Below are 14,254 nucleotides of genomic sequence, written 5' to 3' on the forward strand. Positions count from 1 at the left end.
GCTTCTTTTTGAATGATCATATTGGTCTGGTTAAGTGTGTGTGGTGCTTAATAAAATGTTATATCACCCTTAGGATTAAGGATTGGATTATAATTCTCGCCCTTCAGCCACCTACTGAGCAAGTTATATAACCTCATTGAATTATCTTCATTCATTGAATACCTTGCTAGTCACAGGGAGATGTATAACTAATCTCCACTTTAAGACTGTACATCTAATGGGCCAGACAGTAAAAGCTATATTAAAATAGAGGTGTAAAAAGTAAAATAGTAGATGTGAAAGAAATAATTTCAGTTTGAGGTTGTGTATTGTTTGGTGGTCTTTAAAGCTGTAGGATTTTGGTAACTATACAAATTTAGGTCAGGGATTTCCAGAGATAGTAAACACTTGAGATTGAGGAATGAAAGTGTGTGGTATATTTAGAAAAAGACTAGAAGTAGAATATGGAAGAAACCCTGAATATTTATTTAGGAGGAGGGGATTATGGGATGAGACTAGAAAGCTAATTTGAATGAGATTAGATCGTAAGGGATTTCAAGTGCCATGTTAAGGTTCTTACATTTAATTTTTTTTTTTTAGATTTTTGTTTATTTATTTGACCAAGAGAGACGTCAAGACAGCACAAGCAGGGGGAGTAGGTGAGGGAGAAGCACACTCCCCACTGAGCAGAGAGCCCAATGTGAGGCTTTATCCCAGTACCCTGAGATCATGACCTGAGCCAGGGGCAGATGGGTAACAACTGAGCCACCCAGGAGCCCACATTTAATTTTTAAACAATAAAGTGGGCCCTTTTCCTTTTGGGAAAAGGAGACATGATGAAATCTGTGTCTTGTAGACAGGTTGGGAGAAATTCTGGTGACTTTTTGGAGGTAAGGTGAAGATGAATCTGGTAGCTGAAGAACTGAAATGTTATTTTTAGCAGTTTGGGTGAAAGATGTTTAGAGATATATATTTTATTTGTTTATTTGACAGAGAGCGATCACAAGTAGGCAGGGAGACAGAGAGAGAGAAGCAGGCCTCTTGCTGAGCAGAGAGCCCAATGCAGGACTCCATTCCAGGACCCGGGGATCATGACCTGAGCCAAAGGCAGAAACTTAACCCCCTGAGCCACCCAGGCGCCCTTAGAGATATGTTTTGAGGAATGAAATTAAGCATTGATATTCCTAGGACAGGAGTGCCTGGGTGGCTCAGTCAGTTAAGGGTCTGCTTAATGAGTCATCATGATCTCAGGATCCAGGGATCAGAGTCCTGCTTCAGACTCCTTTCTCAGCTGTGAGAGTCTGCTTCTCCCTTTCTCTGCCACTCCCACTGCTTGTGCTTTCTCTCTCTCTCTCAAATAAATAAAATCTTTTTAAAAAGAGAGAAAGGTTCATAAGGCTGCCGTGGTCAGGCAGAGATGCTATTTTGACTTTTTTGTCACTGGCTGAAATACTGAACTAAGAGCCAGGGTATAACAAAATATTACCAAACGTGGCAACTTAAAACAACATATTTATCTTAGAGTTTCTGATGTCAGGAATCTAGGACCAGCTTCGGTTCTGGTTCAGGGTTATTTAGAGACTGCATTCAGGTGCCGGCAGTGGGTAGCAGTTACCCATCTGAGGGCTTGATTGGGGCTGAAGTATCCCACATCTACCAAAACTCATTTATTTGACTTGTGGCAGGCAACATCAGTTCCTTGCCATGTGGATATCTTGGCAGTACTGCTTTAGCATTTCAGGGCAAGTGTTAGCTGCCATGTTGAGAATACACTTTTTAACAAGTTTCAAGAATATTAATGCTGGTAAAGATTTTTACCATAATAAATTTTCCCTAGATACAAAAATCTGCTAGGGAATATATAATATTAAGAGGAATTTTAGGTTTACTCCTATGAAGAATAGAGATAAGCAGTGATTCTAAGCTTTGGAGTGAATGGTTTTAGATGACATTTTTACCTTGGTTCTGTTTTTTTTATCACAGTAAGATAATTAGCAAAGGAGCTTATTTTGTATGTTTCATTTCTCAGACTTTCTGTTTTCAGGCTTCTTCACACTGTAAAATGTTTTGCGAAATCTCAAGAAGCTTCAGTTTATGTGTGTTCTTGATATTTACCATAGTGTAATTTAGAATTTATAGACTTACAATTTTAGATTATATAATCATGTAATTTATAATTCCTAATTATATAAATATAGATTATATTATGTAATTATAAAATACTAGAATTTATAGACAATAAATAGACAGAGTTATTTACCTTTTCATTTGAAAAAAGTAATTACTAACAAATATTTTTCAAAGATTCCAAGCAAAAAAATTACTTAACATTTTTTATAGACTTTTTAAAATAATATATTTTTTTATTTATTTAAAAGAGAGAGAGATCCCAAGTAGGCAGAGAGAGCAGGCAGAGAGGGTGGAAGAGGCTCCCTGCTGAACAGAGAGCCCGATGCGGGGCTCCATCCCCAGACCCTGGAATCATGACCTGAGCTGAAGGCAAAGGTTTAACCCACTAAGCCCCCCAGGAGCCCCTTTTTATAGACTTTTTTAAGAGCAGTTTCAGATCTGCAGAAAACTTCCACAGAAAATAGGATTCCTGTACTCCCCACCCCAAAGTTGCCTGTTACATTAGTGTGATTAGGGTGATAGATTTTTCATAATTAATTAACCTATATTTATATATTAGTATTGACTAAAGTCCATTGTTTACATTAGGGTTCACTTTTTGAATTGTATAGTTTTGTGGATTATGGCAAATGCAAAATGTCATGTATTTGTTATTATAATATCAGATAGGGTAGTTTTAGTCTCTAAAATGCCTGGTGTGCCTCTTGTTCATCTCTCTTACCCACTGCCCAAGTACTTAGTGTTTGTACATTTTAGTGCTTTTTCTAGAATGTCATATAGCTGGAATCATACTGTATATAGCTTTTTCAGACTGGCTGCTTTTAACTTAGCAGTGTAACATGTAAAGATCTCCATGTCTTTGATAGTTTATTTCTATCACTGAATAATATTTCATTGAATGTGCCACAGTTTTTTCACCTGTCACTTGCAATATTTGACAAATGTGAGTGAAGCTGCTAACATTTATGTAGGCTTTTGTATGAATATGTTTTCATTTGACTAAGCCTAGAAGGGTGATTGCTGAATTGTATGGTAAGCCTGTTTTTAGCCCTGTGAGAAACTTCCAAATTATCTTTTAAAGTGTGGACTACCACTTTGCATTCCCAAAAGGAATATATAAAAATTCTCTTACTAGGACAATAAGGCTATCATTTTGCTACCAGGATAGGAAGCCTAAAGCATTTTGTAGACTGTATAAAGATAATAATGTTTCATTATTCTATTTTGATAGTCATTGTAGCCGTATTTCTAGATCTTGAGGAAAGAAATGAGTGAAAATAATTGGAGGAAGTTTTTGAACACCTACATCAGATAAAGATTTTGGATTTGAGGTGGAGGATTTCTTAACATGAGTTATGAAAACAGTTGCAAAGGATAAGTGGAGATTGGCAGACCTTGGCCTAAGGCATTTGTTTACTCAAATTTTGTTAGTGTTTGCTAGATGGTTGGAGAACTTGACATATTTTTTGGATGTCTTGGAATTCACTGATGAACAAAACTATAAGGCCACAGTCATTATGGAGCTTAGGTTTTACTAGATCAAGTAGTAGTCACATACATAGCAAAAAAGGGAAGTTCATAGGTCTACAAAAGTCAGTTGTAGAAAGAATGAAGTCAAAGTGACCTCTTCAGAAAGGCCACATTTTCTTTGAGGCTTAAAGAAATAAGCAGAAGCCTCCAAAATATCTTGAGGAGCATACTTCACAGCAACATGAAGAAGTAAAAAAAAAAGTTACTTTAAAGTTTAGGGCAGGTTTATTCTCCTGAAAATAATATTCTCACGAATTTTTTTTCTTATGAAGGAAAAAAAACCTTGGGAGATCACTTATTGGGTAATTGTTTAGGATTAGCACCCAGTTTTATCATAAATATTTTGAAAAATCATTACATGTATTATTCTTTATAAACTGTACTTTGCAAAGGTTTTCATTTTAGTTCTGTTTCTTCATGAACATAGAAATATGTCAACCCAATAAATACCGGATTAGTTTCATCTTGTCCTATGGCAAGGAAAAGAATGAACTGCTGCTTTATATAATATACTTTTCCAGACAGTGGTATGTTAACAGATGCACTTTCAGACTTATCAAATAAATTGTAACAATTCAAAGTTTTAATTTAAATGCTGTTATTAAAATTTAAATATACTGTTAATTTACAAGTATTTTTGTACTTTACCTCATTTTGCATAAGATTTAGAATGCTTATTGAACTGTAGTGAGAGTAAGCTTTATTATATGCACTTAAACATTTTAAGTCACTGTGACTTCTATTTTCTATTTCTATTTCTACTTGTTATAATATTAATTGCAGAATGGTTCATAGTTGCTATTAAAGTTTACTATTTCAAACTTGGTCTTTTTGAAAATAGTGGTTTGTGAAAACAGTGAGGTAAATAGCTTTGAGTTTTTTATCCTTGCCCATCTACTGAGTACATATTATGCATGTGTTTATTAAATTGTAAAACACATACAACATAAAATTTTAACATTTTCCTGTTTTTAAGTATATAGTTGACAAGTATGTAGTTGACTGGTACTAAGTATACTCAACTTTGTTATACAGCCATGTCACCATTCTTCTCCAGAACTTTATTGATCTTACAAAATTGAAACTATCTAATCAGATTGAATCCATCACCATTGCCCCCCTACTTCCCAGCTCTTTGCTGCTACTCTTGTACTTCTGTCTCTCTAGATTTGATTACTTTAAGGATATCATATGAATTGAATCATAAAAGTATTTGTCCTTTTGTAAGAGGCATATTTTATTTGACATAATGTGCTTCGAGGTTCTTCAATTTGTAATGTGTCAGAATTATGTTTTTGAAGCAGGAGAGCAAGGTTCTTGTCTAAGGGTATAAAAGAATGAGTCTTGACTCTCACAGACAAAGGAGAGTGAGTAAAGCCATAGAGTTTTATTAAGCCAGTATACAGAAAAAGGTGTCAGGAATGAGAGGTGTCCCAATCATGATTGTCACTGAGGGCTTCTGGGGTTGGTCTCTTACTAACCAGGGTATTTAAGTCCTTTTAACGTCTCTACGGGTAGCAGCAATTTAGTAGGGACTAGTGATAACCCCTTTAATGGCTTGCTTCCTTTCTAGGCTCTGTTAATTCTTTGGAAGACAAGTGACTTATAACAAAACCCTGCCTCTGACACTAGGACAGGATGGTCTGGTATGTTCCCTTATCTTCAGTTGTTGTACACCTACCTCCACATTTTTGGGCTTTCTGTGAGTCTGATCCCGTAGCTTCCTGCCTAGCCCCACCAGTCCCTTATTCATCCTAAGGCTGACTCATATGCTCTTGTATTTGTATACCACACCATGTTTATCCATTCATTTGTCAAATACTTGCTGCTGCATTTTTGCCTTTGGGAATACTGTTTCAGGGAACATGGTTGTGCATATACTTCCTTGAGACCCTGCTTTCATTTCTTTTGGATATACTCAGAAGTGGGATTGCTGAATTGAATGGTAATTCTGGTTTTAATATTATTTTGAGTAAATAAAATATTCTTTTCCCCCTTTTTTCTTTTTTAAAATTTTATTTATTTGTGAGAGATGCTCGCACAGGCAGGGGAAGCCACAGGAAGATGGGAGAAGCAGTCTCCCTGCTGGGCATGGGCGGGGGGGGGCGGAGGGGGGGGGACTCTGGGATCATGATTTGAGCCAAAGGCAGACACTTAACCGACCAAGCCACTCAGGCATCCCTAAAATATTCTTTTCCCATAGTTGTACACCATTTTGCATTCCCATGAGCAGTGAGGTTCCAGTTTTTCATGTTGTGGCTGATCCTTATTATTTTCTGTTTTTTTTTGGTTTTTGATGGTGGCCATCCTAAGGGGTATTGTGATTTTGATTGTCATTTCTCCAATGATTTGTGGTGTTGGATATCTTTTTATATGCTTGTTCATTTGTATATCATCTTTGGAGAATGTTTATTCAAATCCATTGTCCATTTTGAAATCAAGTTATTTAGATTTTTTTTGTCATTGAGTTGCAGAAACTTTTTATATTCTAGATATTGACCCTTTATCAAATACATGATTTGCATATTTTTGTTCAGTTCTGCAAATTGCCATATGAACTGCAGATTTGTATCTTTTGATGCAGAGCAGCTTCTGATTTGGGGACAGTCTAGTTTGTCTGTTTTTGCTTTGTTGTTGGTGTTCTTGGTGTTTTATCCAAGAAATCCTTGCCACTTTTGATGTCTTAAGAATTTTCTTCTGTGTTTTTGCCCTGAGATTTTTAATTTTTTTAAAAACCTGTTCATTTATTCATTTACTTATTTTTTAAGTAATCTCTACATCCAGGATGCCTGGGTGGCTGGCTCAGTTGTTTAAGCCTCTGCCTTTGGCTCAGGTCATGATCCCAGGGTCCTGGGATAGAGTCCCCTATCAAGCTCCTTGCTCGCCAGGAGCCTGCTTCTCCCTCTGCCAGCTGTTCCCCCTGCTCGTGCTCTCTCTCTGACAAATAAATAAGTAAAACGTTAAAAAAAAATCATTGTCTACATCCAACTTGGGGCTCGATTTAAAACTCTGAGATTAAAAGATTGTATGCTTTTCCCACTGAGCCAGGCAGGCACTCCTGTCCTGAGATTTTTGTAGTTTTGGGTTTTCACAGGTAGATCTTTAACCCATTTTTCATTAATTTCCGGTTGTGGTATAATGAAGCGTCCAATTTCATTCTTCATTCTTTTTAGCCAGCACTGTTGATAAAGAAAATTACATTTTCTCATTGAGAAATGAGATCCTGTTGATATTCATTTGAGCATTTATTTCTATCTTTTGAGCATTCATTTCTTCATTCTCTTCTTTCCATTAGTCTTACAGGTCTGTCTTTATATATAAGAACCACAGTACTGTGACTGTGGTTTGCAGAGGTTTGCAGAGTTTTGAATCAGAAAGTTTGACATCTCCAACACTGCTCTGTTTCAAGATTCTTTTAACTATTTGGTTGTTGCTTGAGACTCCGTGTGAATTTTAGGAATGGTATATATATGCCCAAAAAATGTTGTCGAGATACCAGGGATTGACATCAGTTGTGTAGATTGCTTTGGGCAATATTGACATGTTCCCAGTAGTAAGTTTTTTAGTCTGTAATATGCGATATCTTTTCATTTATTTATATCTTCTAATTCCTTTCAGAAATATTTTGTAGTTTTCAGTGTACCGAATATCTTACCTCTTTAGTTAACTGTTCCTAAGTCTTTTATTCTTGATTATGCTACTTTGAAAGGAGTTGTTTTCTCAATTTCTTTTTTGGATCATTTGTTGTTAGTGTTAAGGATGCTATTGGGTTTTGTTTGTTCTTTGTTTTTTTGAGTTTTTTTGTTTTTTGTTTTTTGTTTTGGTGTTGATTTTACTTGTTGTTACCTTACTGAAATCACTGATTAGCAGGAGGCAATCGCTTAACCAACTAAGCCACCTAGGTGCCCTAAATAATATTTTTAAACATTTTTTTTTTGAATTGTTAGAGTTTTCTACTTGTAAATGCAACACATCTCCAACAGACTTCTTTTTTCTGGTGTCTTTCTGATTTGGATGTCATTTATTTATTTATTTATTTATTTATTTTGCATAAATGCTCTGGATAGGACTTCCAGTTCTGTGTTAAATAGAAAGCATACAAATGGGTATCTGTGTCTTATTTCTGATCCTTGAGGAGAAGCTTTCAGCTTCAGTATGATGCTTACTGCTGGCTTTTTTTTTTCTTTCAGATTTATTTATTTCTTAGAGAGAGAGAGAGCCTGCAAACGGTGGGGAGGGGCAGAGGAAGAAACAGAGTCTCACTTATAGGGAGCCTAATTCAGGGCTCTTTCTGAGCCAAAGCCAGATACCCAGTGGTCTGAGCCAGGCAGGCACACCTCCTGTGGGTTTTTCATATGTAGCTTTTATATTTGAGATAGTTTCCTCTTTTTGCTTAGTGTATTTTTATAATGTCAGAATACTGAATTTTTTTCTCCCTTAATTGCTTTTTCTCCCTTAATTGAGATGGTGATGTAGTTTTTTCCCCTTCATCCTGTTAATGTGCCATATTTCATAAATCAGTTTTTTTATTGAAATATCCTTGCATTCCTGGGGGGAAAGAATCCTACTTGATCATGATATATAATCCATGATGTGCTGTTGAATTTGATTTGCTGGTAGTATTTTTGTGTTATTTATTCATCAGGGATGTTAGAATATCATTTTTTTTATTGCTAAAACACATTGAAAAGGAAAAATCTTAAATCCATCATTTAATTTCATATATTTAGAGAAGAAAACATTTTCCCACAGCTAATAAAGGAAATTGGATTTGCACTGAGGTAAATAAAATAGAGGAGAGCAAAGAAATAAAAGTCAGTGAAACCAGGGGCATCTGGGTGGCTCAGTGGGTTAAACCTCTGCCTTTGGCTCAGGTCTTGATTTTGGGGTCCTGGGTTTGAGCACCACATCAAGGCTCTCTGCTTGCCAGGGAACTTGCTCTCCTCCACCCCCGCTGCCTGCCTCTCTGCCTACTTGTGATCTCTGTCAAGTAAATAAATAAGATCTTTAAAAAAAAAAAAGTTGATGAAACCAAATGTTGGCTTTTTGAAATGATCATTAGTGGGGCACCTGGGTAGCTCAGTCAGTTAAGGGTCCAACTTCTGATATTGAATCAGGTCTTGATTTCAGAGTTGTGAGTTTGAGCCTTGAGTTGGATTCCAGGCTGGATGTGGAGTCTAATGTAGCAAAGATACCAGGGTTCAAAGCCGATGGCCAAGAAAGAATTATTGAGACATCTTTGTTACAAAAAGCTGGTTGTACTAAAGCATGGGGGCAGGATCTCTGAGCGGAAAGAGCTGCACTGGGTTTATGATGAAGTGGGAGAGGTATGTTTTTGTCTCACAGAGTGGAAGAATGAATCTCGTGGACAAAAGAGATTAAAGCCACAGAGTATTCTTCTTTAATATTGTATTTATATATTTGGCAGAGATAGTGAGTTAGAAAGCACAAATGGGGGGAATGACAGAGGTGAGGGAGAACCAGGCTCCCTGCTCGGCCTGGTACCACGTAGGGCCCAACCCTAGGATTATAGTACCCCAAATGGTGCCATAGGTACTTGGGATTATGACAGACATCCAACAGACTGAACCACCAGATGCCACGCCATAGATAAGGATACAGAAAAAGGTGTCAGGAGTGAGAGGGGTCCCTTCAGGGTTGCCACTGAGCAGGATTTGTCTTTTATAGAAAGCTAACCAGAGAATTTAAACCTTTTGACTTCTCTGTGGTCAGCACTATTGACTAACATCTTTAATGGTTTACTTCTTTTTTAGGATCTGGTTATTCTTTGTTGATTACAGGTAGATATTATAACAATCACCCCCTCTTTCCTCTAGCCACCTTCTCCCCCACCCCCACCCTTCCAGACACCTAGAACAGGAGGTCTGGTTTGTCCCCTTATATCTCATTTCCTTACCCCTCAGCATTTTGAGGATTTCTGTGAGCCTGATCCCCATAGCCCCCTTTGTTATTCCTCCCCCTTTACTTATTCCTCCCCCTAGAATTCCCCCTGCCTTTAGGGAATGGAACAGTGACCACTCTGCTGCTTTCTGCTAAATAGGGGCAGTGGGCTCTGTGGCAGAATCTATCCAGGGATTGGTCGAGGGGCCCATGGTATGTCTCCAGGTGGTCATGATGGACACCAGATTGGTACATTCCTCAGCACATGCAAAAGGATAAACATAAAACAAGTATTAGGCCCAAAATTCTAATCACATCCCTTAAATAAGATTCCCAATTACCAATTATGTCAAATAAACCAGTGGATATTTTGATTTTATTTGATTACTAATGTCCCTGTTGGGATACCTTGTGGGAGTTAACCTGTAATGTTAAGACAACATATGTGAAGGAATTTCTCACACCCTAAAATGGTGTAGCAATAGTAGACAGTAGGGGTGCAGTTCTCGAGAAATTCCTAGACCTCATTTAATTCTTGGCTGAGTGTATCTCATGCCTGGGAAGTATCAGAGTCCTAATGAGGAAGCTTACAGTTTTGCTTTTTTTGCAACGCAGTCCTGCCTAAGTACTATAAGTCCCATAGTGAGCTTTGAAGCTCTTTTAACCAGGAGGGCTGTTGTATGCTCAGCTAATAAAGCCTTTCTTTGTGATTGTACTTCAGTACAGGTGGCTTCTAGTATAAATCTGACCAAGGGGTAAGACCATCACAAAGTCTTCTTTGAAAATAAAAAAATTATTAAAAAAAAAAAAAGAAGCAGCCTTCTTTGTTTGAGGTCTAGGCTTAACAATATTCTTATCAAAAGGAATTGCTGGCAAGAGGGAGAAAACTTGACTCAGGAGATGAGGAGCATCCAGAGTACATCATCCAATCGAATCATAAAGAAAGTGGGGTTATCTATTATCTCCATTAAGTCTGTAGTTAACCCATCCGGTATGGTATGCTCTGGCTTTAAATAAAAGAGCAGTTTCGTCATCTCAGCCACACAGAATTGGCCAGAGTGCTAGTTGAGTTATACATTGGCTGGAGAATTAATCCCATTTTCTAGTTCTAATAATCATATGACCATGACATCCTGTTGTTATCCCCACAGAATAGCAAGCAAAAATATTGACCTGTTGTAATTTCTCTGAAGTTTACCTCATGTTGTCTAGCTTTAGGGAGACAACATTCAAAGACAATCAGAACTAGGATTTAACATCCACAAAGGTGATGGCCCTTAGCAACTAAGGAAAAATCAAAATATCAACAAAGAATTCCATTTCATATAAAATCTAACAGATTCATCCTAGATTGCCAGTGGGTGCCTGGTGAGTGGACTGAAAAACCCATGCCATGCTGTCATATGCCATTACTGCCCTACCATATTTAACCCATGGAAAACACTAGAGAAGTTTCACAAGGGGGGAATTACCCAATTTTGTAGCTTTATGTAGTTAGTAGAGGACATTGACGGAAAACAGTAAGGATAGAACTCCATCATGATCTAAGCAACATTCCAATACAGATCACACAAAAGCACATGATAATCACACTGTCAGAAAAAAAGGAAAATCTCAAAGGGGGAAAGAGAAAATAGAGATGAATGTGAGTGATAAAACCAAAACCAGGATAAAGTTTATAACCTAAAACTTGCTATATTCTGTGGCGAAAATTTGCTCAGTACTGATGAATTGCTGGAAGTGGAGCATGTTAACAGGAAAAGAAAGAAAGAGAGAGAGAGAGATAATTTTACCTGAGGATAGAGAGATTGCACTGCTGTTTTGTTTCTGCTTAGTCTAGTAACAGCCTTTTGTTGAAAATGACTTAGTACTTTTGTGGGTTACTTAACTATGTGTCTCCAGGTAGAGGAAAATGAGCAGACAGAAGATGACAGGGGAATACAATTTTAAGATATTTTGGCTCAAATAATCTCAAATGTCAAAAGGAAGTCAAAGCAAAATAAAATTTATGAAGAAGAATTTAAGTAGAAAAATATACCCTCCTCCCCAACCACTCCCCTTTCCAAAAAGAAAGGATTGTATCTAGACTTGCATACTTTCCTTACCTGTGCTTTGGTCAACCCATTTAGCCTCTTAGAGTCTCAGATTTCTAATTCATAGAACAAATGTGACAAAGTATCTGTAACCTGCAGAGTCATATAGGGATAAACAGGGTCTTGATCCTGGATCATCCATCATCCCTTTTACCCTCCCCCACAGAAAGCACTTATGCAGAAAACTTTGCATGTAGTCTTAGAGAATTGGTTTATTTCCAAGTCCATCTTTGGACCTCTTTTAAGTCCATCTTACAAAAGCAATTTCGAACATGAATCAAGTAAGAAAAAGGAATGACCATAAATGTCTTTCAAGAAATTTCTGGAGGACAGATATTAATGGCTTTTGATAAGGGGAGATTTAGGCATATTTTTAGGCTCAGAATAAAGACCGAGAAAGAACTTGAGAGAACTAAGATTAGAGACAAAAGACATATACACTGGGATCAGGAGCCCCAGTAAAAGAACAAAACAAAAAAGAGAATAAACTTGAAATAGTGGTGAATGAAATGAAATTGACAACTCACTTTTTTGAGTTGAATGAAAAAATTATTTGAATAGTTTTGCTAGCAACAGAACTCAAATAGAGGGTAATAGGGGGCTTCCCTAAGTTTTGAAAGTCATCTAGTTCATATAAAGCATGTTTATATGGTTGGCAAAAAGTAGAGGAGATACTTAATATGGCAGCACTTGTTTTAAATGCAGTGCTTATCTTGTGGCAGTCACAAATGGAGGGATTGTGAATGCATTTATATATGTGCCTATTCTTTGGAGTCCCCCTCTTTTTTAAACAAAGTACTCGGCTGCTTGTTTTTGAATATATAGACATTTTCACAGTATTTTTAAGGCAGCAATTGATAAGCATTTTTAGATTCTTTGGTAAGATGAGTAGGACAACTAAGAACCTTATATTTTTTCTGGGGTACTATATATAATGTTTAGACTATACTTTTTATCTTTTCTTGTTATAAGTACTGCTGTAACAATAGGAATTTAGTAGGTTGAATAACAGTATTAATAAGAATTTACATTTTCACTTGTCTGTTAAAACCATTTGTTAAAGACTATAGAGAGTGATGATGTTACCACCATACACATTAAAATTGAATGATTAATTGTCTCTTTAATATTTAAAACAAATATGCCCTTTTTTCCTTCTGCTTTTAGGTTATGAGATGGTCTGTGCAAGATGGTCTGTCCTTGAATTGGAAATTTTTAAGGCTGACATATGCTGGTACTTTATCTCCTTTAAGTGGACTATAATTTCTTCTGTTCCAACAACTACATAAGCAGACAAAATAGCAAAGATCTGTTCTGTGTCAAATATGACAGCCACAACTCGTGGCTCTCCAATAGGAGGGAATGACAGCCACGGCCAGGCTCCTGATGGACAGTCTCAGCCCCACTTCCAACAGAATCAGGTAGGTCATGTTAAGACTGTTTTTGGTGCCATTAGTTATAAACAATGATGTAGATATCTTGAATAATTTACAGTTATGGAAGCTTATTGTCATTTTAAGTTATATTTAACAAGAGTCACTGAGACTTGTAGGAAACCTATCGTACCTGGTTAAAAATGTTCCTTTTATTTTTTTAATAGAAGACTGAGGACAAAAGAATTTAGTTATTTTATAATAGTTTATTATAAGCATAGATTTAAGTCAGCTCTTTATACCATACTAACCTTATCGCTATGGCTAAGTAAAATATCTGTGCCTTAGTTTCTGTATACTTATTTTCATTAGGCAAGTAGGTAGTTATTTTTTAGTATTGTAAGCTGCATTTATTATAGCATGTATAAACCACCCACAGCCTGGGTCTGTAAGAGATTTGAGGACCCTGTCCTTCCAGCCTTTGGTAGCCATGATGCTGGACACATGCCCCACCCGTATTTGCAGCAGCTGTCAGCCTTTGTGAATGGCAGACCAGACCAGCCAGAGCCCCCATTGTGCGACTCTCCCACATATATGGTTGTATAGGGGCCACAGCTGCCCCCAGGTTGGTTTGGTTGACAGCGTTTAAAATGTTTTCCCTTGCCAACAACTTAAAAATCAGAGTATTTCAATTAAAAATCTGGTTTTTTGGCTTCTCCAGATTTTTCATATTAGACCTAATTCCCACTTTACAGCAGTTAGTTACAATTGCTTGACTGTCCCCAATTTTAGATGGGAAATCATATTCACACCATACCCTCTTGTCACTCAGCATCAGTAGTCTGTAGCAATTCAGTCATGCACATACTTCTCATCACCACAGTTTCTCTGTTTCCTATCTTCAGAATAGCAAAAAAAGTCAAAGTTATACTGCAAAGACCTTACAACTCAAAGGCTTATCTTATTTATTATAACCTTTCTGTCCCTGAGGGCATCTGAGTTAGAGATCTGTGAATTAGCAGTTTCTGTATTTTTATATTGACAGTAAATAAACCAGTGTTTATAAAGGGCCCAACCCAGGTTTTGGTATCAAAGCTTAGTGCTGGCCTACATGGAAAGAGTTAATTTTCCTTTTTTCTGAAAGAATTTGTGTATGATTAATGAAATATTTGTAGAAATACATAACATTAATCCTTTGTTTCTGAAAGTGGTAATTTATATTTACTCTTTTCCTGCTCAGTTTTTCTA

At 36.8% G+C, this 14,254-nt stretch overlaps 1 protein-coding gene across 6 annotated transcripts in view; it reads left to right on the forward strand.

Moving 5' to 3' along the window:
• LOC123394027 (probable ubiquitin carboxyl-terminal hydrolase FAF-X) overlaps positions 1 to 14,254 on the forward strand; it is a 156,075-nt gene that overhangs the window by 18,815 nt on the left and 123,006 nt on the right. For 5 of the 6 annotated variants that reach the window (XM_045087484.1, XM_045087485.1, XM_045087482.1 and 2 more), the window contains one exon: positions 12,801 to 13,054. In XM_045087484.1, coding sequence (XP_044943419.1) covers positions 12,959 to 13,054 — 96 coding nt within the window. In that variant the 5' untranslated portion in view covers positions 12,801 to 12,958. Of the gene's footprint in view, positions 1 to 5,212; positions 5,286 to 12,800; positions 13,055 to 14,254 lie in introns of all 6 variants that reach the window. The other variant, XM_045087481.1, reaches the window with a different exon arrangement.

This window comes from Mustela putorius, unplaced genomic scaffold, assembly GCF_011764305.1.
Source record: "Mustela putorius furo isolate JIRA1106 unplaced genomic scaffold, ASM1176430v1.1 tig00001149_pilon_pilon_pilon, whole genome shotgun sequence".
Lineage (NCBI taxonomy): Eukaryota > Metazoa > Chordata > Mammalia > Carnivora > Mustelidae > Mustela > Mustela putorius.